The sequence below is a fragment of the Theobroma cacao genome, chromosome 3 (genome assembly GCF_053813885.1).
Source record: "Theobroma cacao isolate CCN51 chromosome 3, ASM5381388v1, whole genome shotgun sequence".
NCBI lineage: Eukaryota > Viridiplantae > Streptophyta > Magnoliopsida > Malvales > Malvaceae > Theobroma > Theobroma cacao.
Genome location: NC_142641.1, coordinates 44114033 through 44138409, shown reverse-complemented (window position 1 = coordinate 44138409; position 24377 = coordinate 44114033). Strand labels below are relative to the sequence as shown.

Genomic DNA, 24377 nt, shown 5'->3' with positions numbered 1-24377 from the left:
GCATCAGGGCCGCACATGTGCTGCTTTGATCCATCCTTTTAGGTCGTCGGGTATATGATCTTGAGGGTGGTCCATCTTAGATATCTCTATCACTTTTCTTTTCTATGTGATTTGCCAGTCGCCTGGTACCCCGATTGCCAATCTTGGCCCATGATGCTTTCAAAATTCAAGAATTAGAAATCAAATTCTTTCAACTTCAAAAATATCGTGGATTCAATAAAATTAAAAGTCCAACATATATAGACTAGAAAAAAAATAGGCCTTCGCCAAGGCAAAACAATTTTAAAGTACGTACAAGCAAGTCAGACATGATATTGACTCAATTTATGAAAATAAGCAGATTGGAAGCTCATGCAGATTTCAAAATGTTGGTCGTTTACAGTTGGGCACGTACCCCTGTGGTCCCAAACTCCCATGACACCACCCATCATGCGATCAGTCGTCTTGTTCACTGAACCATTTTAATTTTTTCTGCTTTCATTTTGGACTCGAAGCACAGGGACTTCAAAATTTGTAGCCTACTTATGTTGTTTCCTCTTTAGTTTGCAGGTTGGAGAATCATAATCATTCATCACTGACCACGCGTGCGCTAAAACAGTTTTAATCGAACATTTTTCCTCCTTATTTTCCAATTATTTCCAACATTATTGGAATTTCATCACACTCTGTGGAAAAGACTGAAAGTTTAGGGAATGAAATTCCCCTACTAGGGAAGGAACCCATATCTGACACAGATAGAAAAACAAAAAGGGAAATAATTGTGCCTGCTAATCATGCTTGGAATCAACCAATTAGTAGTTAATAATATAGCCTAATTGCAACATAATGGCTCATAAATCAGGATTAGCATCTTTATAAGTCGCATTGAATCTTGGGCTACTCCCAAGGAACAGAGGAAGTTTTCGTCAATAGACCCAAAATTACAGCAATTGACTATCATGTAGTACTACTGAAATGCCCCCAGCCTTATTTTTAAGTTCATACACCAATATGATGGCATGGGAACTTTTATCATTAAAGGTGCCTAGCTATAAAGGCCCGGGGAAGGTGGATAGAGCGGTTGATCCTTTAATTAGAGGTAATTATGATTTATATACAAAAATATTCCTCTCTACAATAATTTTTTCTTTCCAATAAGCAAAACAAAGAGTTGCACTTGAACCACAGTTAGAACAGGTTCTATAGAGCCGTGATTGAGCAAAGAGATCTAGGTTTCAAAAATTTTCAAAAATTAACAATTGTTTTTTTCTTTTTCAAAACTAAATCTTGACAGTAGCTCTGTTGTAATTAAAGAACAGAGAATCAAATTGCATGCTTAATAATATTGTAAGATTTGTTTGGAAAGAAGTTAAAGACAGGCACACGTGGCTAAGCGCGTGAAGAAAGGGGCAGCTCCTCCTCCCCTCCTGTAGTCTCGCTGCATGCATGGAAGATAGCACATCATTTTCAGATTTGTCAAAGGTCAACTACTGGTCTCACACCAGTCCAAAAAACCCCAACACTTCCCTTCAGGCGTTCACTGTAATATAAAACAATAAACAGAGTTTTACATGCATTCAATTCACCAATTCAAAAAACCCATTAAATAATTAAAACTTAAGATTCAAAAACTGAAACAAGAAGAAGAAGAATTGAACAAGCATTCAAGCTTCTCTCCAAACTCTCTCCCTCTCTCTCTCTCTCTCTCTCTCTCTCTCTCACCTTTTTAAGTCTTCACCCTAGAGATCTTCACCACCTTAAGAACTTATACCTCACTTTCTTCCCCTATTAATCCCTCTGTCCATTTTTACATTCTCTCTCTCTGCATTTCTTCCTCTTCGGTGTTTCTTTGTTGTACTAAAAGCTGCTAGTCTTTCTGCTAAAGCCTTTATGTACTGATCATTCAGAGTCTATTTTAAATGCTCCCTTCTCTCCTTCAAGTTTTCATCATCATACACCATTGCTTACAGCTGTATAACAACTAACAAACCCTTTTTGTTTAAGACCCTGAATTTTTTTTTAATCCCAGTCATTATCTTTCCTTTTCATAAATATGGCTATGATCAATATTCCCACTGATCATTTCAAGCTTAGGAAAACGCTTTTGATCGAGAAAAAACCATTGATGCTCAAAGACTACCTCAGAGACGATCTGAGTTCGTGCTCTTCTAGTGGTTTCAAATCGTTTCCACGTCGCCAGTGTTGCACCACCATCAGGTTTCTTCTCGAGGCGGACTTGAAGAAAACGAAAGATTGCTCAAGCATTGCGAAACGACATCTCAAAAGAAGTTGTTCGAAGCCAGCTTCCACCAATATTTCAACTCTTCAAAGAGCTTCGGAGGCCGTTCTTAACGCCGTCAAGCTACTGCCTTTTGCTTCCTTCAAGTCATCTTCACCGTCGTTACAAAGCAACAGTTCGAGGAAAGGACTTTTACCAAGGAGTTTTTCAAGGAAGCTCTTCAAAAGAAGGTTTTGGAGAAAAGCTGAAAAGGAAGATGGTGAGATCAGACGCTGGAGATTATTTCGTGAATTTCTTGAAGAGAAAAATCAACCGGCTGATCAGAATAATATTGCCAACGTGAACACCACCGACACCTTTTCTAGCATTATCACTACCAGTAGGGTCTCTACAAGCACAAGCAGTAACAGAAACAGCTGGCCCGAAAGTGAATTCACTGCGGACATTTTACTGTCTTCGAACCGTAACTCCGAGAGTTTGAGCGAGAACGACGTTGTTGATGGTAAAACAAATTTACCTGAGATTAAAAGGGTCAGCAATGTAACAGGCGTAACAGTAGGTGAGGATTCCATCAACTACACGAAGGTAAAGAGAGATTAATTCAATGTTTCGCGTATTAGCATTAATATTTTCCCTGTCTGTTGGTGGCGTTCCCTGATTGGCTGTTGTCTTATTATTACCTTTTTTTTTGTTGCTTTTTTGGGGAATAAATTTGGTGAGGAAGACTTTCCAATTTCTTGGGGGTGGGCTCGGGGAAGAGAACAGCTGGCCGTGGGATCGCACGGAATTCTCACGCGTGGGGTATTTCTCGGGAAAGGATTGGGTACATCTCGGAGAGATGGAATTAGATTCCCGTCGAGCTCTTCGAGGCCTACGATCCCGCTACAAGCGGGCTTCTTGCGGGATCAACGGCGGAGAAACTCGAAAGAGAATCTAGTTTCATAGTACGCCTGATGTACCATATCATTCCTTTTTCTTTTATCCTTACAAAATTTATATTGGAAATAAAGATGTTAGTTGGTGCCTTTAAGTGAGATTAGTATGGGTAGTTTTGGAATTAGGTCGGTTTTCCTCCTTGTCGGTTAGAGAAGCAAATTTGGCAGCTCATTACAAAATTATAAACAAGTACAAATGGGATTCCATATGGTGGATTGACATTTGAATATTATTTTCATTTAAGAGTATAAATATAGCTACCAATATTAATAATATTGTTCCTTTTTCTGTTGGGTTAGGGGGATATGTTAAATGTTTGCCGCTTATAGCCTTCATTCTGCTATGTATTTTTTTAATTGATTTTACTAAGATTTGAAAAATTAATTTAATGGGCAGTAGGGCAGATGTCAAGTTGTTGTCAAGTAGTGAGTTGACTTTGGCCTAATCAACTTATCTTTTAATAAATGTTACTAGCCTCTTTGTCCAAGGCCTTTGATTCGTGTCTCCCTCTTGAAGTAGAAGATTTCTTGAACATGCCAATAAGCTTTGACACGAGCCACTATTTGATTGGATCAAAGATTTTGTGATTAGATAAAACGTTTTATCATCCTTAGTATGACTTGGGTTTTTGTTCTTTTAATTGTTGGTCAAAGAAAGATATAGTAATTTCTAAAAGGTAAGGAAAACAGAGTAATTAATCTACTAGTTTTTTTTTAAGGTTTATTTATGTACTACTTAGTAGTAAACATATTTTATACTAGTAATTGTTTTATTCATGGGTTTTCACTCTCGTCGTGGCTCCTCGTTTTGAAGAAAAATTAGTAATCAAATGAAAATTTATAAATTATTTAATTAAATTTATATTATAATATTGTTAGTAATTATATTATAATATTTAATTAACATTATATTGTAATATTATTAGTTAATGAAAATTAAGTTATGATCAGTTTAATTTATGTATATACTTTATTTACTTTTGTGAACAATTCCAAATACAAATTTCATAATACGATATTTGTCTTCTCCTTTTTTCAAAAAAAATTATTTTTTCTTCTCCTGACAATTATAACTAACCCTCCATCGACATACTTTGATGAGTTAATTGATGATTCAACGAATTGGCACAAGAACAGGATTGGCGAAACGAGGACGGAAAAGAACAATTTAGTCCAGTCTCTGTACTAGATTGCCCATTTGATGATGAAGAAGACAATGGCTCTCCTTTCAAAGACCAACTCGCACGTGTGGAAGGTCCCTCTCTCCCACTATCCCTGATCTCACTCTCTCCCTCTCTCTCTCCCTCTCTTTCTTAGGCATACCTTCGACTAACAAGAATTTGCGGTGAACAACAGGAACCAAACAAAAGCTCATGCAAAGGATTATAGGGTTTGAGAACCTGGCTCAGCTGGCGCCTGTGGACTTGGAGAAACGAATTGCATTTTCAGAGCTTGAAGATGAATCACTTGAATCCCCCAAGGAACCCTGCTCAGTGTCTGTCGACAACAATGGCAACATATCTGATGAAGTTAAGCAAGAAAAAGATAAAGAAGGAAATGGGAAACTACTTATGCTATTGAAAGCGAAAATCCCATCAGACAGTTCAAAGTTTAAGGCTGATAATCTATTGTTAGATTTCTTTAGGGAGAGAATGGTTGAAGATAACATTGCCGAAAAGCATGCTAAGATGGGGCTTGAAGAGTTTGTGCTAGACTTACTCAAGGTGGCTGAAGATTGGGTTAATGGGAATCCTCAAGAATTGCTTCTCGGATGGGAGGTGCAGGATGGTAGAAAAGCCTATGTGAAAGAAATGGAGAGAAATGAAAATTGGAGAAACTTTTATGTGGAAAAGGAAAAGGTGGGATCAGAGGTAGAGCTTGAGATTTTCAGTTTGCTGGTGGATGAGTTATTGACTGATCTCTTTTGACATTTTGTTCACTCATTCAAGGTGGTTTTCGTCACTGCAAGGACAGGAATTGACTTGAATGACTAAAGCCACCTGGAAGAAGGCAACTAGAGGTGCATTGATTTTTTCTATTATTATTATTATTCTCCCTTTTTCTCTTTTCTCAGGAGAAAAGATTGTGAAAAAATATTCTGAAATTTTTGGGAACACGAACTGGTTCTTCTCTTCTTCTCTATAGCCGTACTTCTTTTTCGAGCATAAAGGGGACGCTTGCTTTAGCATTGACATGCGAGATATAAATATTTATACATTAGCCAATGACTAAAAAGGAGAAAAATGCAGTTTCTTCTGCACTCTGCACTGTGCAGGCAATTATTTCTCATACTTTGTTTTCTCTAACAAAAACTTAATATAGCTTTCTGCAATCGGTAGATTCAACCTTTTTTTTTTTTTGGAAAACCAAGCAATAAACCTTAATTTTCCAGCAGACATAATATGTGTAGTTCTCCTCTACAGTCTTGAAGTGATTAGAGTGATCAGTTATCCATATTTTGCACTAATAAGCCCTTGAATCGACCCTATCAAGCCCACTACTGTCACAAGCAAGCAGACAGAGCTGAGACTCCTAAGAACAATCCATTTTCTGGTTCAGGTTGAATTCTCTTCTGCACAAGGTGCATTTCCAATCATTCCTTGATTTAGTGGATTGTGCGAGTGTTGAGATGTAAACATCTCCCTTTCTCTCCCTTCCATATTTTGATGGCACGTATGTGAATTGTGTTTGCATGATAAATGGTCCAAGTAAGGAGCCCAGAAACAAAACAAGTGTTAATTGGGCTGGAAGAGTTTAGCAAAAAGGCTTCGAAAAGCCTAAATAATGTTTACCCACATCAACCCACCTCCAAAAGCATTTGGGCCTTTTGACTTGGTTCGCTGGCAACCCATTTTGACACTTGAGATTTTAGCTTACAACTCTTTTTTGTTACTGAACAATACTGTCACTGTTCTTTGTTACTTTCTGTTAGTGGCTAGTAAAAATTTACTACTTTTTTACCCGGTTACACAGGCATTTATCACACTGCTTCCGCTCATTACGCACCACCCACCAAGCGGTGGCCGGCGAGAAAACAATGTACGTATTAAGTTTACCCTACTTCAAAATCTAGTGGTAGCCATAGTAAAACTCTATTTCTTTGGGGTTTTATTTTCTTTTGATTAACATATAAATTTTTCGGAAATTTTAATTACACAAAGAAGTAATTTGATTATAGACGGTTATAATGAAATTTTGGACCCTCGCACCAAGATTTTGAATCTTGTTTTGATTATCTTTTAGCAAGAGGAAATAATGTGACATTTGAAGTCTAATACTACTAATTAATTGCTTGAAATGAACATAAATAGTATGTAGTAGTTGAATTTTGTAGCTTGTAGGTAAATTGTAAGAGTTTTGTGTGGGGTTCAAAGCATTAAAAATGTGTAAAACTTAGGTATTACAACAATTATGCTAATTTTGAGGGGCCAGTCTTGGATATTGGGAAAGAAATTTGCTGACTCCCCGTCCCTGTCAGCACGTATACGCATATGCTTCTTCGTTCTTGGTAATAGTAATAACGGGCAATTCACGTCACAATTACTAGAAACCCTGCGAAGACGTTCTAGGAGTTCCTCAATTTTTTTTTTTTTTTTCTTTTTGAGAATATGGAATTGCTATCTCCAAGTCCCCATTCTTTGTTCCATTGTCCACAGGCCACAGCTACTTCGCTTGGTGTGAATAAAAATTCAGAGGTGGATAATGGAAATAGAATTTGTGGATCCCACTGCCAGATGCTGGCCCTAACTTTAGCCGCCACGACACGTGGCTAGAAAAGGAAATGGACACCAATGCTGGCCCTACTAAGCAGCCAATTCATGAGCTGAGCTTAGCACAGTTTCTGATATCTCGCGTTCTTTTCTGCTTGCGATAAATTCACCTCACCAGCGTAGCACCGTTCATAGGTCTTTGTATATTTAGTCGGAGAAATGAATGCGTGGAGGAATCTGATAGTCCGATTATTTCCGTTTTTGTTAAAAATTAAATATTTATAATTGTTACATTCATGTCTTTTTATTATAATTAAATTGTTTTTTCTTTTTTTCATTATTTATAAAAAATAAACGCTCATAAAATTTGTTCATTACAAATATATCATTTTTAATAATTTATTAAACAAAATAAAAAAAATTTGAAATTCAAAATCAAATCAACCTATGACATACATATCAAATTTATCAATAAAAAAAGGAAATTTGAGAGAAATAAAATATGTTAGTTTATTCTTGTAAAGTATTAGTGAACTAAGCATGATCCTAATTCCCAAACATAACTCAACGAATTTAAAAGTTAAATAATAATTTTTTTTACAACCGACAACTTGTGAAGAAAAAAAATATGTTTAATTATATAAAACAAATGAAGAAGAACAATTTTTTAGATATCTATAATATATATAAAAGTAAGATGTTTCAATTTCTTTTAATTTGTTTCAATTGAGTTTTCAATTGAATGACTAGTGTCATTCAATTAGAATTTTTATTTTATTTTTTTGACTTTTTATTTTCTATTGAATTAATTTTTTTACACCTTATGTCAAAAATAATTTATATTTGACATTTGAAGGGTTTTTTTTGTTTTTTGTTTACAACTTAAAAACAATAATTTCTAACTTTTAATGCTTAAAAAATAGATTTATTTAATATTTATCAATTATAATTTAATATTATTTTTATTAATATTTTCTTATTTTACATTAATTTGAATCTATAGTATATATATATATCTCTTTTATATTTAAATAAATATCCATCCAATTTATTATATAAAGTAAGATAATTGATTGGGTCAATTGATTGACATTTGTTATTCTTAATTAAATTAACTTTTTTTACACTTATGTCAAAACTACATTGTTTTTGACATTTAAAGGGTTTTTTTTACACCTTATGTCAAAGTTGCGTTGTTTTTTTAAATTTGAAGGTTTTTTTTTATTTTAGTAAAAAAAATACTTGAAAATAATAATTTTTAATTTTTAATATTTAGAATATAGATTCATTTAATATTTATCAATTGTAATTTAATATTATTTTCTATTTATACCCTCTTATTCTGCACGAACCTGAATTCATAGTATTTAAACATTTATTTTATATGTAAATATTTTAATTTCAATAAATATTCATCCAATTCATTGAGTAAAATAAAAAAGTTAAGAAGGTTTGTTCATTTCTTAATATACATAACACATAGCATCATTAAACAAATAAATCAACTAAATTTGACAACCTTTAACCATTCATTTTATATATAAAAGATATATTATTAGAAATTAATAACCATCTTATATTTATATGATATTTATATTATACGGTTACCTTATATTGTACAACTGTTTATCTTAATCTATCAATAATACATGTTATATATTATCTCATTTTTTAATATTTTACTGCTTTATAATCATATATGTAGGTGCAAGGTTTCGAAAATTGAAACCAAAACAAATAATTATTTTAAATTAATACCAATTTATTTTTTTCTCTATCAGTAAAAACCGAATATTCATATAATTAACTAATACAATATTGCTTTCCCTACGAACTCTTTAAAGGTACAAAATTGAAATTTACTATAACATAATCAATATTTTATGTGATATTTTTCCTAACGTAGCTACGGACACCATCTTAATTAAAAATAAAATACCTAAATAGTATTTAATAAAGTATAAAATTAAATTAATAAAATACTTTTATTATTCTATTATTGTCAACTCCATATAAATTTCAAATGCTTCTAAATAAGAAAGATGCTTTTAGATTTATATGAAGTTGATAATAATAAGATAATAAAAATTAAAAAAAATAAATGGATTAATTTCCTAATTGTTGTTGATAAGATTCAAGAGTACATGTGATTTGGATAAAGGAGAAGCTCCTCAAAAAGTCAAAAGTCTCGTATACATGATAAGTATCTTTGATTCCCATTTTCTCGAGAAAAAAAACAATTTTCCGAGAGTTTGAAGAGAAACTTCCCCGTGCTGCGACCAGGGAGCTTGAACTTGACTCGCTCCGTCTCGCTCTTCCTACCCAAATATTTTATTCCTCTCCCCTCAATGTATCCTCCTTACTCCTTAGCTAGCCTCTTTTAAAGTCTTCTAAGTCAGTTGCCACAGTTTTCCCAGAGGGAGAAAGAATCACAAAAGCCTCGCACTTCACAAGAGTCTCTCTCTCCCCTAAATTTGATGCTAATATTATTTTTAGTGAGGGAGAGAGTAGAGGCGAGGATAAGTCTTTTTAAAATCTTCTTTTGATACTTTCCTTCTTCTTGTAATAATAAAAATCCAACCTTTTTTAGCGTTCAGGGTAATAAAATAAACAAGAAAACGTTATTTGAATGTCCTCTTTTCATCTGTTTTCTGGGCTCTGTTCTGGTTCTTTGTTCAGGGGTTGAATTTATTTATTTGGGCTGAGATTTGGTGCTCAGTAAATTAAACGATCAGAACTTGTTGAAAGGAGATGAAAAGCGAGGATCAAGCAAGGTCCTTGTTTGGGATTTCTCTTACAGATAGACCGAAATGGCAACGGTTTCTTATTTGTTCATCCGGATTCTTCTTTGGTTACCTTGTTAATGGCGTTTGTGAGGTTTGTTCTTTTAAGTTTTTAACTTTTATTTGACCCTTTTTGGGGTGTCTAATGAGCAGTTCCTTTTGAAAATTTTCACTACCTTGCTGTTTTGCACTGGTCATTTAATTTGCAATGGTTTCTTGACTCTGCATGTGACGAATTCCCAGTTATGCATGCCGGATCTTTTTTCTTTTTCTTTTTCTGGGTTTCTCTGTGTTTGGTTGCTAAGAAATTATGGTAGGAAGAGAGTTAGGAAATTCTATTAGTATTATATTTTTGTCTTGTTTGGTTGTTAAAAGTTGGCAAAAATTAGTTGAAACGTTGGTCTCGAGTAGGTTCTCTGCATTTGCCATTTCATGGCTTTGACCAGTTGATTTCTATGGTGAAATGATTCAATGAATGCTACTTGCACTGTTTTATTGGATTTTAAATTCCCATTTCAACCTGATAATTGATGTGTTCTTTTGCTTGGTTGTAGGAATATGTGTATAATAGGCTTCAGTTCAGGTAAATTCATCATAAATTTCTCCTCTTTTTTTTAATTGTTTTTATGTATATCTTTTAAATATGCCTGGCTTTCCCAGTATACTTGGATTTTTCTTGACTTAAATCTTGCAAATGTTTTCAGCTATGGATGGTATTTTACTTTTGTACAAGGATTTGTTTACCTGATATTGATACGGCTTCAAGGCTTTACCATAAAGCAAATGGTCAATCCATGGCAAACATATGTGAAACTATCTGCTGTTCTCATGGGTTCTCATGGTTTAACCAAGGGTTCATTGGCTTACCTGAACTACCCTGCTCAAATTATGTTCAAATCTACAAAGGTAACGAGTCAAAGAATTCGTGTAAAAATTGCTTGTTGCCATCCTTTCTTTAGCTAAATAAGGGTAAAATTTTCTTGCACCTAATCAGTTTATCAGAGTTCAAAGAATGCCTATATCTCCTTTCTCAAGCAATTGTAGCATTCGGCAATGTAATTCAAGATTCTTTTTCTCTTTTTTAATTCTAACATACGAAACTTCTATTGTTCTGAGACTTTAGGTACTGCCAGTTATGATTATGGGTGCCTTCATCCCTGGCCTGAGAAGGAAATACCCATTTCATGAATACATCTCTGCTCTGCTTCTTGTTGTTGGTCTCATCCTTTTCACCTTAGCAGATGCCCAGACATCTCCCAATTTTAGCATCATTGGTATTATAATGATTTCAGGTGCTTTAATCATGGACGCCTTTTTGGGTAATTTCCAAGAAGCAATTTTCGCCATGAATCCGGAAACAACACAGGTTAGCCATAAAAGTTTTTTTTCTCATTTCTGCTTGAAACGAGAACAATCAGAAATAAAGTACTGACACTTTTATGTCTATTTATATTTGTTAATTTTCTACTACAGATGGAGATGTTGTTCTGCTCAACAGTAGTCGGGATTCCTTTCTTACTTGTGCCAATGATTCTAACAGGAGAGCTCGTTACTGCCTGGAATTCTTGTTCTCAGGTAAAGAGCAATGCCCTCCCTGCACCCCCTCCCCCTGGGTCACTGCCCCTTTCTTTATTTTATTGATTTAATTCTTTCTTCCACACCCTCCTCCCCTGCCAGGGGCCATGGGTGCATAAAATAACGTTTTCTTTGTGACTTAAACAAGAAAGTACTGCGGTGAAGTCATGTACAACGTGCCCACTAGTTCTATCAAAATTAATTTTCCTGGGAGAAATCAATGATTTGGTAGTTGACCATTCTAGTTAGTGTTGAATACAATTCTCCAAGTCAGACTTATGCAGAGTTGCTGTCATTCTTTAGATTGGACATGGGGAGTAGCTGACATTTAGTAGATTTTCTGGGAAAATGATTAACTCTTATGTTATAAGATATTCTCAATTACAAAATGACATACTCCTGGGACCAACAGAGGTTCATCAGTTTTGTTTTGGTGGACCTGGCGCATAACCCCAAACCAATCACACACGCACAAAGGCATGTAAAGCCCACTGATATTTCCTACTTGCATCTCGTCTCTTGCTCCGTTGGTGTGATCTTAATCAAAAATAATTTCTAACAGTGAAGAGCACCTAGATTGTTATTCCTCTTTTCTTTGTACATTCATTTTCAACATTTTGATTAATACCGTAATTTCTTCTTGTTATTGATATCGCTTTTTGGGTAATGTCAATGAATTGCAGCATCCTTATGTGTATGGGGTGTTGGTGTTTGAAGCCATGGCCACATTCATCGGTCAAGTGTCTGTTTTATCCCTCATTGCTATTTTCGGTGCTGCTACCACTGCCATGGTAAATATACTTATAATTTCTCCGGGATATTTGGTTTTCTAAAAGATCCATTCTCAACTGTATCATGATTTCATCTAACTATTAGTTTTCTTCTTTGGCACCGGCTTGCAGATAACAACTGCTAGAAAGGCTGTCACTTTGTTGCTGTCATACATGATATTTACAAAACCATTAACTGAACAGCACGGGTCGGGGCTGTTGCTCATAGCCATGGGAATCATATTGAAGATGTTGCCGGATAGTAAACCAGTACCTAGGATCCCAATCTCAAATGTAAATGCCATGCATCCAAAAACCTCTTCCCAAGAAGCTGAAAGTGTAGAATTTGAAGAAGATGAAGAGACAAAGCCCCTAGTCTGAAAATAATGTGAAATTATTCAAGGCTCTAGCCCCTAGATCAAGATTGCCCCCTTTTCCTGTCTATGTCAAATGTTTTCATATTCATTTAATATTTTTGGTTTCCTTACTGAACCCACTGCGTTATGGGTGATGAGCAGTAACAAATAAAAGAAAGTACGGGTAAATAGCTAGTGCTGTAGGCTGTAGCCTCTACTCTCTTTGATGCTATAACCAATTGAATTGATAAACGGCCTATTTTTCACTAAAATAGCGTTATGGATCAACAACAAAAATGTTGATTATTTTCCTTGAATTTTATTTAAAGTTAAATTAGTCCGTATGTTTTGTTCAGCAACAAGTGTATGTACCGTATTTACCTCAATGGTAAAACGTAAGCAAGTGTATTTACTTTAATGGTAAAAGTGTATACATTTTCTTCTTTAGATTAAAAAATAATAATCCGTTAAAAATTGGACTGCAAGTAGTCTAAACATTATAGATATAAAAATGGAATAACACTGCCTGAGGTCATATTCTAAAGTACGTATAGAACTGATGTCCCTAACATACAATGGAGGGTCGAGATTTTGATACAAGTGTTCAGCGGCAGTTGCTTTCACCGTATAAAAGGGAGATGACGTGTCGTCTTGTTTATATGTATGCAAATGGTGACCACGTGTATCTCACATTATTAAAGGGCCAAGCCCATGGTGGTGGGCGCTGTGAGACAATTAAACAAGCACGTGGCCCACGAGACCTCGGAAACCAATCCGACAGTCCCAATTAAATGTCTGGTTCCCCACCTGATCGGACGCCCACAATCTACCCATTCCGGTTTTAAAATTTTATCATAATTAGTCCCAAATAAAAAAAAGTCCCCATCTTCACTCCAAAAAATAAAAAATAAAAAAAAGAAGGCCCCATCTCTCTTCAGTAGCCTGAAAAAAAAGCCATAAACTTTTTTTTTGAACCCTAAACCCCCGCTCCCCTGTTTTTCCTTTTTTTTTTTTAAATCTTCATTGAACCGCCATGAAAGGAGCGAAACGGTTTGCTTTATCGGGCTCGGTCGCCGATACCAACGATTCTGCTGTGAGTTTTCTTAAATTTTACATATTTCTATTTAAGTTTTTTAAAAAATTTTGCTTCATTGTTCCTACCTTGAATTGATAGTATAACCCTAATTTGATGTTCTTGGTTTTATTTTATTATTCTCAATGCTAAAATGAAGAAAGCGGGCATTTCTTTTATTGGATTTTGTGTATTAAATTGAATTGTAAAGTTTCATTATATATCAGGAAGTAAATGAGCTATAAACTAAAGGCAAAAAATGTTAAAATTTGAATCTTCTGCATGATTTTTAGTTTTTCTTAGCTGGCTGGTATTTTAGGTTGATTGAAAGTTCTCTTTCTCTTTTTTTCTTTTTATTTGGATGTGGGTTTATTCAATTTTCAAGAATGAACTTGAAGTTGATAGAAGCTGAAGCAGTTGAACTTAGCCGTCATTGTCTATGTATTGTTTAAGCTGGGATTTTGATTATGCTAGTTAGCGGGTATTTTAGAAATAATGTTTAGCAAAGCAGAGAAAATCAACCAAACAATCGACTGGAGCAAATTAGTCTCAGGTATAGAATAATGGAATAAAAAGGGAAAAGCCAATTTCAATGCAGTGGCTGAAAATAAGAATGATTTAACTAGAAGTTTACTTGTCAAAGCATGCATTGTTTGAAAGATGGGGGAGTGGGGGGAGTGGTTATGGCTATTTTGTGCAAATACTAAATAGTTAGTTGTTATCATTAGATGGTTTGATGCATCAGTGACGTTGTCGAGGCTTAGTGTTTATTTATCAAAAATGGTGCAGTTTCGGAATAAAAGAATAATGGCAGGATCTCTTTTTGATGCTCAAAGGGCAGAACCATCTCAACAGCAGTCAACTGCAACACCACCACTAGACCCACAGCGAGCTGAGTTGTCCCGGCAACATGTGAAAGCTCTCAACACCCAATTTGCAAGGTCCTATCTCTCTATCTATTTTATTGTGTGATGTTTGAACAACTTACTTCCGCTTTTCATGTTTGGTAATGACTAAGTGATGGTGTTCTTGTGCTACTTATAGAGCATGTCTGATGTACTTAATATTCTTTTGAGCTTTCTGTATTAATATCTTACCAGTCCTTAGAAAAGTTAAATTTCTTGCTTCTGTTGTTCTTGGACCTTATAAATTTGTACTTATTTCTCCATAACAATATTCTATTTTAACAGTTGGGTGCAATCACAACTGAAGAATCACCCTGATGAGCTTTGGGAAGATGGTGTTCAGGACTACCTAACACATGCTTCAAACATTATGGTAATTTCTGATGATTTTTCCATTCACTTGAGGAAAATTAAAATGTTTTATTTGATTTTATTTTGTGGCTTCATGCTACTTTTCTTTATCTTATATAACATGCTTTCAGTAATTCATTGATTTTGTTAACCCCTTGCAGAAGAATTTAAAGCAGTTTCTTCATGTTATTTCTCGATAAGAGTCAAATTAATGCTAGTTCTCATGCGTGGCATATATATCAGTAGTTTGCTATTGGGCAATACTTGCTCATGCCTTGTACCTTTTATATGAAAAAGAATCAGAGGTATTTAAAAATATATCATTCTTCTAGGACGTTTATTAACGGACTATATATGCATATTTTGAAATTCTCCTACCCATCATTTAACCATGAATAGATGGGTTAACTTGGCATATATTGCAAATAACCCTCGTTTGAGTAACTAGGACTTGTAATAATGTTTAAATTCACTAGAGCACTTAAATGCAAGATGTAATTGTTTTTGTTTGCTGACTTGAATGGTATTCCCGATTCCTCTTTTGCAGGAGAAGTTCAGTGATGTTGTCGACTGGCTCAAAGCATATGCTGTAAATAGTGACAGCTTGTCTGTTCCTGAATCTCAAAAAAGTGGAAGTAAAGTGGTGCCTGAAACTAAGAATACTGAGAATAAATTTTTTCAAGTAAAAACTGGATTCACTCCAAGCAGCACAACTACAGGCTTTAGTCTAGGCACTACAACCCCGAGCTTTTCTCTAGGCACTACAACCATGAGCTTTTCTCCAGGCACTACGACCGTGAGCTTTGCTCCAGGTACTACGACTACAAGTCCTACACCAGCTGATATGAATAAAATATTTTCTCCCGTGTATACAAGTGCAAGCTTCACCTCAGCTAGTTCAACTACAAGCTTCACTCCAGCTGGTATGACTACGAGCTTGACGGCAGGTGGTTCGAATTCAAGCTTTACATTTGGCAGTACAGCCACAAGTTCTACTTCAGCCAGTCCAGCAACTATCTTTACCTCATCTGGCATGACCACGAGCTTTACAGCTCCAAGGAGCTCTGGAGTATTCTCCAATAGTCAGACTCCTGTCTTGTTTGGTAGGTGTTGAATTGACTTTCTATGACAAATATTCTTACTAAGGATTTTAATTGTGTCATTGGACATTATTTGCTTGAAAATATTAAGACAATTTGCCCATGCCTTTTAAAAAGGACAAAGGTTTTAAGTGGCAACCTCGATTGAAGTCAAGAATTTGGATGCTATTCATGTTAGTTTTGTCAGATTGATTCCAATTCTGCATCCTATGTTGGTCTTTCCAGGAAGTCAAAGCTCAGTTGCTGTGAACAACAATGCATCAGATGACGCAGATGATGGTGGGAAAATGAAACTTTACCCTTTAATCCTTATTTACTATATATTCTTTTTGTTTTAAACCATTACTTCATTAAAGTCAACCTTATCCTGCAACTTTTTGCTTTTCATCTCTAGGTTATTTCTGTTTGTTGGTTTTAAGTAGATAGGTTAACTCTCTCTCTCTTTTCTCTCTCAACTTTTTAGTTTTCTTTTCATTTTTCTCATTACTTGCATAGTAATGTGTCATTTTGGATTGTCAGAAAATGAGTTACCTCAGCCTAGCAGCCCATCGGTGAAGAAGTCAGAGGAGAAGGGTATTGTCGTTGTTCATGAAGTCAAATGCAAGCTTTATGTCAAGGTATATCCTCAGAAATTATAGATCTGCCGACTCTTGACTTGTGACATGGTGTTTGATCTGACCTTCTCTTGTGTAACCTCTTTCCCTCCCTTTTGTTATACCAGTCAACTGATCCAGCAGAGAAAGATTCATGGAAAGATAAAGGCACAGGGCAGCTTTCCATTAAGTGCAAAGAGGGTATTAGCAAGGGTTCAGCAGATTCCAAACCAACAATTGTCGTTCGGAATGACGTATGTTTCCTCATGTGCATGTATTGGTTCTAGAAATATGATTCATGCATCAGCTGTTGTTTAGTTAGCAGATATGAGATAGTTCACTTTTACAACTGCCCTCACAAAAAGTCCCTTTTTTTTAACTAGCTTTAACTTCTATAACCATCTTCTGCTTGCAGGTGGGAAAGGTGTTACTTAATGCTTTGCTATATCCAGGGATCAAGACAAGTGCACAAAAGAATTCCCTTGTTGCAATATTTCATACTTCGGTAATATATTTGGAAGCCAAATATTTGGGTATTATTGGTATTTTATGCTGTTCTGATCAAGTATCAAACTCTATCACGTTATTTTTATTTTCTGATCACAAATATTACTTAGCAATAGCTTAGCTTCTGGCCAAAGCAGCAGATGGAATTTCTTATGTTATCTCCTATTAGAGCACTCACAAGTTGAGGTTGTTGCTTTAGATTTGTCTATTGAACTACAACAGTGGTGCTTTGGTTTTTGAACAAGTCAAAGATGTCATTATCCACTTTATCCTCAGTTCTTGTGGATTATCATATATGAAGTCATTCATTTGAAATACAAGTATAATATTAGAACTCAACATTTACATATACTTTTTATTTAGGGCCTCCAGAGGAAAGGGTTTGATATAGGAAATTGACATGTATTTCTACCATAAACTGTTGAAAGTAACATTAGGACCAATTGCGTGGTGCAATGCTTACTCCTCAGCTCACAAGCGTGAGATACAAGTTCAAATCTTGAGAACAACCACTTTTAGAAAATTGCTAGAGAACAACACCATTTCCAATTTATACTGCAGGACCCAATTTGGTGGGATCATATGTGGGAATGACCCTTGTAAGTGGCTCAGAAGGTTGAGATTAGTAATAAATGTGTATAAAGAGCTTGGCAGGCTGCAATCGTGTAGTAAACCCTTACTGATTTGGAATTTGGATGTGGAATTGATGAAAAATATATTGGTAGTTAGAATCTTTGAAAAAAAGATATACTTATCCAGGTATGACAGTCTTTTTGGCATAAACCTGTCTGACATACCAGGATTAGCTTCAAAATTTTTCTTGCAGCATTTGACCATGTTTGTATTATGTTTTATGTTGTTAATTTTTATAAACAGTGACTTCTCTTGAATTTTGTAGGATGATGGTGGCAATAATGATAAAGTTGTGGCACGTACCTTCTTAATTAGAACAAAATCAGAGGAGGACCGAAACAAACTGGCTACAGCAATTCAAGAATATGCGCCTGCATCGTAAAGTATCTATAGGTGACATCATTTTATTCCTTCATCTTGAGCCCTAGCAAATATAATGTAATCCTGAATGAGTGCAATTTTCCTGGATATTATTCCTTCACATTATGCCAGGGTCGGCAATTTTAGGGACTAGCCCAACTTGCTCTGGCGGCTCCAAAAGCAAGGGGGCCTATTTTCATAATCAGACTTGATGAGATTATTGTATGCCCACAGGAGTTGTACCATAAACAGAGATTACAGTTATTATCTTCTGCTGAAAAATTCTGAGGAACTGTTTCTGTGATTCCTATTAAATCTTTTGGATGCCCTTTTCAAGCCAGGTGCTGATGGCTCACTACTGAAACGAATTTTGTTCCAAGATTATTTTTTGGAAGTCACTTGTCTGCAGAATTTTCCTCTACATGTGTTCATCATGCCTACTGCCTCTGTCTAACTTGTTCGTACAGTGATGTAAATGCTAGTGCTTAAGAGTTAAGAAGGGAGCCAAGAAAACTAGTAAATTTGTATTTTAGTTTCATTTCCTGTTGGTTTGGGTTGCCCTTGGTCTTCCTAAGGGTTGAACAGATTGCAATCACCATCAGCTGCACGTTATTTTATTAAACCATTTCTTTCCATGACCCAACGATGAAGAATCTCTGCTATTGGCCTCAGATTGGAATTCATGAGTGAATAAACCTTTTTCGATTTAATAATGCAAGCCGCGGGCCGTGGGTTCTCATGTTTCCTTCTAAGTACCAAGTCAGAAGCTGAAACCTAGGTAAAAGATATGGCACTCGGTGTTTGTAGTCCAACGGTTAGGATAATTGCCTTCCAAGCAATAGACCCGGGTTCGACTGCCGGGAAATGCAATCATATCTATGTTTTTCTTTTTACCAGAAAAGATGCTAAAAATTTCTAAGTGAAAATTGTTATCTCAAAATGTATTGATAGTGGAAAGCAGCATTTTTCCAAGTATTTTCATCGGAAATTACAATTTACAAACAATAAGGGATCAAAAATGTTTCTCCCAAGTTACAGGGCGGCTTGTTAGAGGATGAATAAGAAGTTGTACCCTATTACATCGCCTGACTCTGAACATAATGCCAATTTCAATCTTCAAATTCAGAAAAGCATCATCACTCAAACACCAACATGAAATTAAGCCAACAGATCCCTTTTTGCCAGAGCTCAGCTCCTCAGATTTGATATACATATCTCACATCTGCATCTATGTTCCCAGCTGTGTCACGTTTTCTATTTCTGTTCCAGTCAATATCAGTGTATATAGTTGTTCCCCTTTTGCTCAAACCTTGTATGAACACTTCTAGCATACGAGGGATAATCTAAGTGATGGCGCGGTAGGAATATGAGTGCAGGATGCCCAACGGATTACTGACTCAGTCACCACAAGGTCAAAGTGATCAAACTCACCAAGACCAATAGTGTGATTCCTTTTGCTATGAATGCCTGCAAGGCGAGATCCATTGGATCCTCCCCGGCGAATTTCTGTCTTTTGTTCCACTTCTCCTGTCTTGTGTTTCACTGCAACTGAAGTATCCGGCAACATAAATAGCTTTACTAAGTTTGATTCTGCAGAGTGAAAGAAAGAAGTCAGCATAATGTTACAATTCCCCATTAATCCATTTTTGGCATTCTCCAATTAATTATGAGAAGTAGCCACCAGTATCAAGTTCCATAAGCCATTTTTCCTTGTTCAGTTTTCAAGAAAAAAAAGGAAAATAGCAGCCTCTAGCCAAGAATAAAATGAAAACAAATACCTCCATATTCTTTTCCCATCTTTGATGTCTCAGCTTTAGCTTCCAAAGAAATTTTTAGTGGTTCAACAGCAGCAGTTGGACTGAAGAATGTAAAGCTTGGCATTGATGGAATTGTGGATGAAAATTCTGCTGCACTTGATTGACAGCAGCTGCTAAATGAAAAACCCACAGATTCAGAGCAAGGACTTGCATTTTCAACTAAGAAAGAAGAAAAGGATGATTTGCAGGTGAATGCAGGTGTTCCCAGTTGGCCATTGGCAGATACAGGTGATCCATCACTAAAGCTATAATCCTGATTTCTGCCTACGACTGGCATGGCGAAAGAACCTCCTCCTACTTCGAGCTCTCTGCAATCAAGGTTGTCGTGTTTCAATGCTTCTTCAGCTACTTCTCTGCAATCCTCCACCCAGGGGTGAGCTGTGAAACGCAGTGGCTTCTATTAGAAGCTATAAATTGGAACAAACTCTTTCTGAAGGGCTAAAAGCCTAGTTTTGAAACCATGCTAAAATTTGAAAAGTATAGCATGCAACTTTCCTGCTTCTTAGGACTGTGACAAGAGGAAAAAGCTCCGTGGACTCTCGCGTTGCATTAACTAAATCCTAACAACATCCTTAATTTCTTTATTGATCAAACCATATTGTCATATTTGTTTGATGAACCTCCAAATTGAATATTTGATGACAAAAGTAGCTTCTGAACCATGCATCTGAAGTGCTTTCAACTTTCAAGAGATAGCCTAATGGTCTAAAGTGTGAACAGCATTCTTTTTCTTGATTAAAACATGGCAGTACTATGAACTAATTTGTTAAATAGCTTTTCAATTATTAAGATAATTTTGTACCTTTTTAATTTCAGGAAACAAGCATACCACCAACTGGTTTACCTGAAAAATCATATTACTAGTTTCATAGCCTCTTATTAACTTGCAATGCAATTATGTGCACTCAGCACAGACAAAAATTTATACATCAACTTACCTAGAACCTTTGCTGCAGTGAGCCTCTTAGAAGGGTCTACACAAAGCATTCTAGTGATTAAATCCCTCGCAGATACAGAGATGTGATCCCAAGGATCAGTAGGGAATCTTAGTTCGGCAGCCCTAACAGCATCAAATATCTTTGATTTAGTCTTCCCCCCAAAAGGAGGCATCCCACTTAGAAGAATATACAAAATAACTCCTGCACTCCATACATCAGCAGCTTGATTATAACCCCCTGCCAAAACCTCTGGCGCTATATAAAATGGGCTACCAACAGTACCATGCAAACTTTGCCCTGTTGACATGAAACCAAAATTCTTTCATTAAAAATACGCAGACCAAATGTTGTCTTCGAGATGCACTAAATGAAATAAAAGGAACAATAGAGACCTCACCCTGTTTTATATAGGTTGCAAGACCAAAATCTGCCAGTTTAATTGGAGATGACGAGGATTTAGTTGCTAAGAGAATATTTTCTGGTTTGAGATCTCTATGAACAATGCCATTATCATGACAGTACTTGACCACTTCCATCAAATGCTTAAAAAGAACACGAGCCTCAAACTCAGAAAAACTCCCATATTTCTCAAGCCGGTGGAAAAGTTCCCCTCCTGCACATAACTCCATCACCAAGTGCACAAAGTCCTCATCTTCATAAACTGCCTTGAGATCCACAACATTTGGGTGCCCAGATAACCTAGTCATTATTTCAATCTCAAGCTTGATGCTGCAGAAATCATCTGGTGTGACCAACCTATCTTTAGCAATGGACTTGCAAGCCAAAACCTCACCAGTTAACTTGTCTGAGCATGCCCTAATCACACCAAATTGCCCCCATCCTAATTGCCCTCCAAGAACATACTGATCTCGCAAATTTGATATTTGAGTTGTGTCCATAATTGTCTTAGCAAGGCTCGCAACCTTGTAACAGTTGCAGAATTGGATTGAAGGAAGGCTAATGTTATTGCTAGTGACAATTTCCATGCCAATGAGGGCAACTATAATTATAGAAAAACACCCATCAAGACCTCACTAGCAACATCAAATGATATAGAACTACCATCTTTTCTTCTCAGCTTCGCAATCTAATCCATGAGTTGGCTGGATTCTTAGGTTAGACATGAGATCAATTATGTGAAACAACACATTTACCAAACCCATACAAAGAATCAACTTCTAACATGAGCTTCTCATGATATACAGTTAAACTCTTATCAGAGATAGCCTTGTTGACCCCCTTCATAAACTGAACAATTCCCACAGCAGAGTCGCAGAAGGCTTTGATCTTCCACAATGATCACCTACAGCAAAAGCATGAATTGCTAAATCTCAGACAACCTGCTTAAACCCCAAGGTTCTGGTTTTCCTTTTTTATTTCTTATCAACTTTTTTCTATAGTTTATTAATATTCCTCTTACTTAGTTGCCAAATACAGAGAATTCAATCACAAACCACTCTTCAAATGCTCTTTGCAGATCCATAACTAAATTTAAACTTAGCATAGAAAAGTAAACCTCCCAAAGCAAACCTCAACCATAACTCTAAAACCCAAAAACGTTAAAGACCCCAACAGAACCCATAATTATTCATAACATAACAAAACTAAAGAAAACCACATACTTTACAAAACAACCGTACAACCCCATAGCAAAACAGAATCACGAACTACCAAAAACACGAAATCCCAGCAAAATTTACATAAGAAAAAGACATAAAGTTGAAAGTTTTTCAACTAAACAAAACTAAAATGCATAAAAAGAACACACATTTTTCAATCCCAGAAAGAGAGAAGAGACTGACCAGCTTAGCAAATGCGTTGAACGAGTACATATGTTTTGTGGGAAAGTCTTCAGTTTTTTCCAGGGTCCAAAACTCAGTCCTTGGTTTCTCTCTGGTTCAAAAGAACATCTTCCAATGTGACCGGCAACCTAAGGAACCTGTTTCAATGTTCATGGCATTATTATTTATCTTTTTTATGCTTTGTTTTGTATGGATATTAAACATTGCCCAATAATGTGCAGGATATAAAGGTGCACAATCACCACTTGAGTTTGCCACGTGTCCCATTACATCTAGTTGGGATGTGGGTCCCAGCAAACTTGATGGTTTCATTTACCAAATTACCCTCCACACGAACATGTGCAATGATGATTAACTCTCACACCAACCAGCAAGTGGAGACAGCATTACCCTATTTTTTTTAATCCAAGGAAACTCCTCTATGTTATTTTAGATCCTTCCTTTTGGTATTTGTGTATTATTTTAGTAGAATAGGACGTATAACGGTATATGACAGTCCTCATTAGATCGCGGGACCCAGAAAACCGATGGCGCAGATAATCTGTGGAGCTGATGATGTGGGTCCCAATGACTGCTCTGCCACGTGGGTTGATATAAATGGTCCTTGAGGAGTACAAAAACTGTGCAATGTGCAGAAAGAGAAGTCGAGAGAGTCAGAAGTTCTTTATTAAGTTGAGGTCCCCCTACAAGGAAAGAAAGGATTTCAAGCTTTGGTAGGAGAAAAAGGAGGCAAAATTTCCCAGCTGTGATTCGTGCTCTGAGTAGCTGTATACAAATACAAGTACGGGAATTCCGTGTATTTTTTTTGGCCTTTTAAAAATGTTATACTTATGTGCTATTGCAACCAGCCAACCCACTGACACAATTGCTTAGATTTTTTCTCTTTATTTTATTTTATTTTTTTATAATTTAATAACTATTTTTTATAAAGAAAGACACACCGTGTTAAATAACTTTTAAAAAAAAAATAAAATCATTGTGTAATTTTAATCATGATGTTAGTATCAAATATATTATTTAAATAATTATGATGCTTAAACGTGTAAACACGTTTATAGATGATTCAGATCCAACAATTATCATGTATTTTGTTAACAATTGAGATCCTGATGTGTAAAATTATAAGTAATTATTTTTAAACTTACAAAAGTATAAATCTCTTCATAAAAAAGGAAAAAACAAAGCAATATCCTCAAAAGTAGTGGGGCTATTTTAGTACTAAGAATTAGAGGCTAAAACAATACTCTGTCGGGGCATGTTTTTAGTTAGAGGTAGAGGGGAGGGGGGGGTGAGTTTTTCTGTTCTTGTGGGATTTATTTTGGACAAGAGTGGTTGTTCAAATAATGTTCCAACAGAAGGTGGCAAAGGTAAAAGAAACAATATCCGAGGACAAAGTCTTTTTCATGTCTACTACGTTTAATCCACGAGATGTACTCTGCATGTTCAGTTCACAGGAGAAAAAAACGAAAAAGGATTGGCCAAACACATGACTGGCAAAGGTCTTTGTCCACCTAACAAGCCCACAACTCCAACATATTTCTTGCAGTTCCCTGCTTCTTGGCCTGAAAGCCGAAATGTATCTTTCAATGTGCTAAACCCGCTGCCCAAAATTTCCTCACTCTGCTCGGCAAGTTTTATGACACCTTTCCTTTTGTTTTTCCTCGTCTTTGTCGTCTCGGGGGGGCGGGGTGGGCAAGCCAAACCACTTTACTGTTAGTTAAAATGAAATCTGGCCTTTTTGAGCAGCTTTTTGCAGAGTTTGTTTTCACCCCCAGCGGAAATTTGAAGCTTTGGTTCGATTCTATTGGGCGTAAGTACAGGTAATGACTTTCTGAATTTGGCCCATTTTAACAAATTACTTGGTCTAATTCCCCATTCCCATGACCTCTAACCAACTCTTAATATGGGCTCCTGTTCCTCCTGTTATTACTATTGTGCTTGTACTGTTGGTT

The 24377-nt window shown here is 35.9% G+C and overlaps 4 protein-coding genes across 6 annotated transcripts; 3 read left to right on the top strand and 1 right to left on the bottom strand.

The window, feature by feature from the left end:
• Positions 1-1642: 1642 nt before the first annotated feature.
• On the top strand, positions 1643-5347 carry LOC18606447 (GAR2-like protein). The gene is made up of 3 exons (XM_018116717.2): positions 1643-2803; positions 4291-4408; positions 4510-5347. Exons 1-3 carry the CDS (start codon positions 2033-2035, stop codon positions 5079-5081), a joined length of 1461 nt encoding a protein of 486 aa, XP_017972206.2. The 5' UTR covers positions 1643-2032; the 3' UTR covers positions 5082-5347.
• A 3798-nt stretch (positions 5348-9145) lies between these two features.
• Positions 9146-12483, top strand: LOC18606446 (UDP-N-acetylglucosamine (UAA) transporter family). The gene is made up of 7 exons (XM_018118475.2): positions 9146-9740; positions 10201-10229; positions 10351-10552; positions 10770-11012; positions 11120-11221; positions 11905-12012; positions 12124-12483. Exons 1-7 carry the CDS (start codon positions 9615-9617, stop codon positions 12370-12372), a joined length of 1059 nt encoding a protein of 352 aa, XP_017973964.2. The 5' UTR covers positions 9146-9614; the 3' UTR covers positions 12373-12483.
• Positions 12484-13232: 749 nt separating this feature from the next.
• Positions 13233-18183, top strand: LOC18606445 (Pleckstrin homology (PH) domain superfamily protein). 3 transcript variants are annotated; one of them, XM_018118465.2, is made up of 10 exons: positions 13233-13440; positions 14209-14360; positions 14610-14697; positions 15223-15487; positions 15623-15778; positions 16001-16054; positions 16295-16392; positions 16497-16622; positions 16784-16873; positions 17774-18183. In XM_018118465.2, the coding sequence occupies exons 1-10, from the start codon at positions 13381-13383 to the stop codon at positions 17888-17890; spliced, it is 1206 nt and encodes a 401-aa protein (XP_017973954.1). In that variant the 5' UTR covers positions 13233-13380; the 3' UTR covers positions 17891-18183. The 3 variants fall into 3 exon arrangements, with proteins under 3 accessions (XP_017973954.1, XP_007040114.3, XP_088661116.1); XM_007040052.3 differs by having other exon boundaries at positions 13234-13440; positions 15223-15778; XM_088804990.1 differs by having other exon boundaries at positions 13256-13440; positions 14148-14360; positions 15223-15778.
• A 597-nt stretch (positions 18184-18780) lies between these two features.
• On the bottom strand, positions 18781-22584 carry PEPKR1 (phosphoenolpyruvate carboxylase-related kinase 1). Its single transcript, XM_007040051.3, has 5 exons — positions 22426-22584; positions 21021-21926; positions 20624-20920; positions 19647-20063; positions 18781-19458 (listed from the first exon to the last, which is right to left on the bottom strand). Exons 2-5 carry the CDS (start codon positions 21607-21609, stop codon positions 19193-19195), a joined length of 1569 nt encoding a protein of 522 aa, XP_007040113.2. The 5' UTR covers positions 21610-21926; positions 22426-22584; the 3' UTR covers positions 18781-19192.
• Between the last annotated feature and the right edge of the window lie 1793 nt (positions 22585-24377).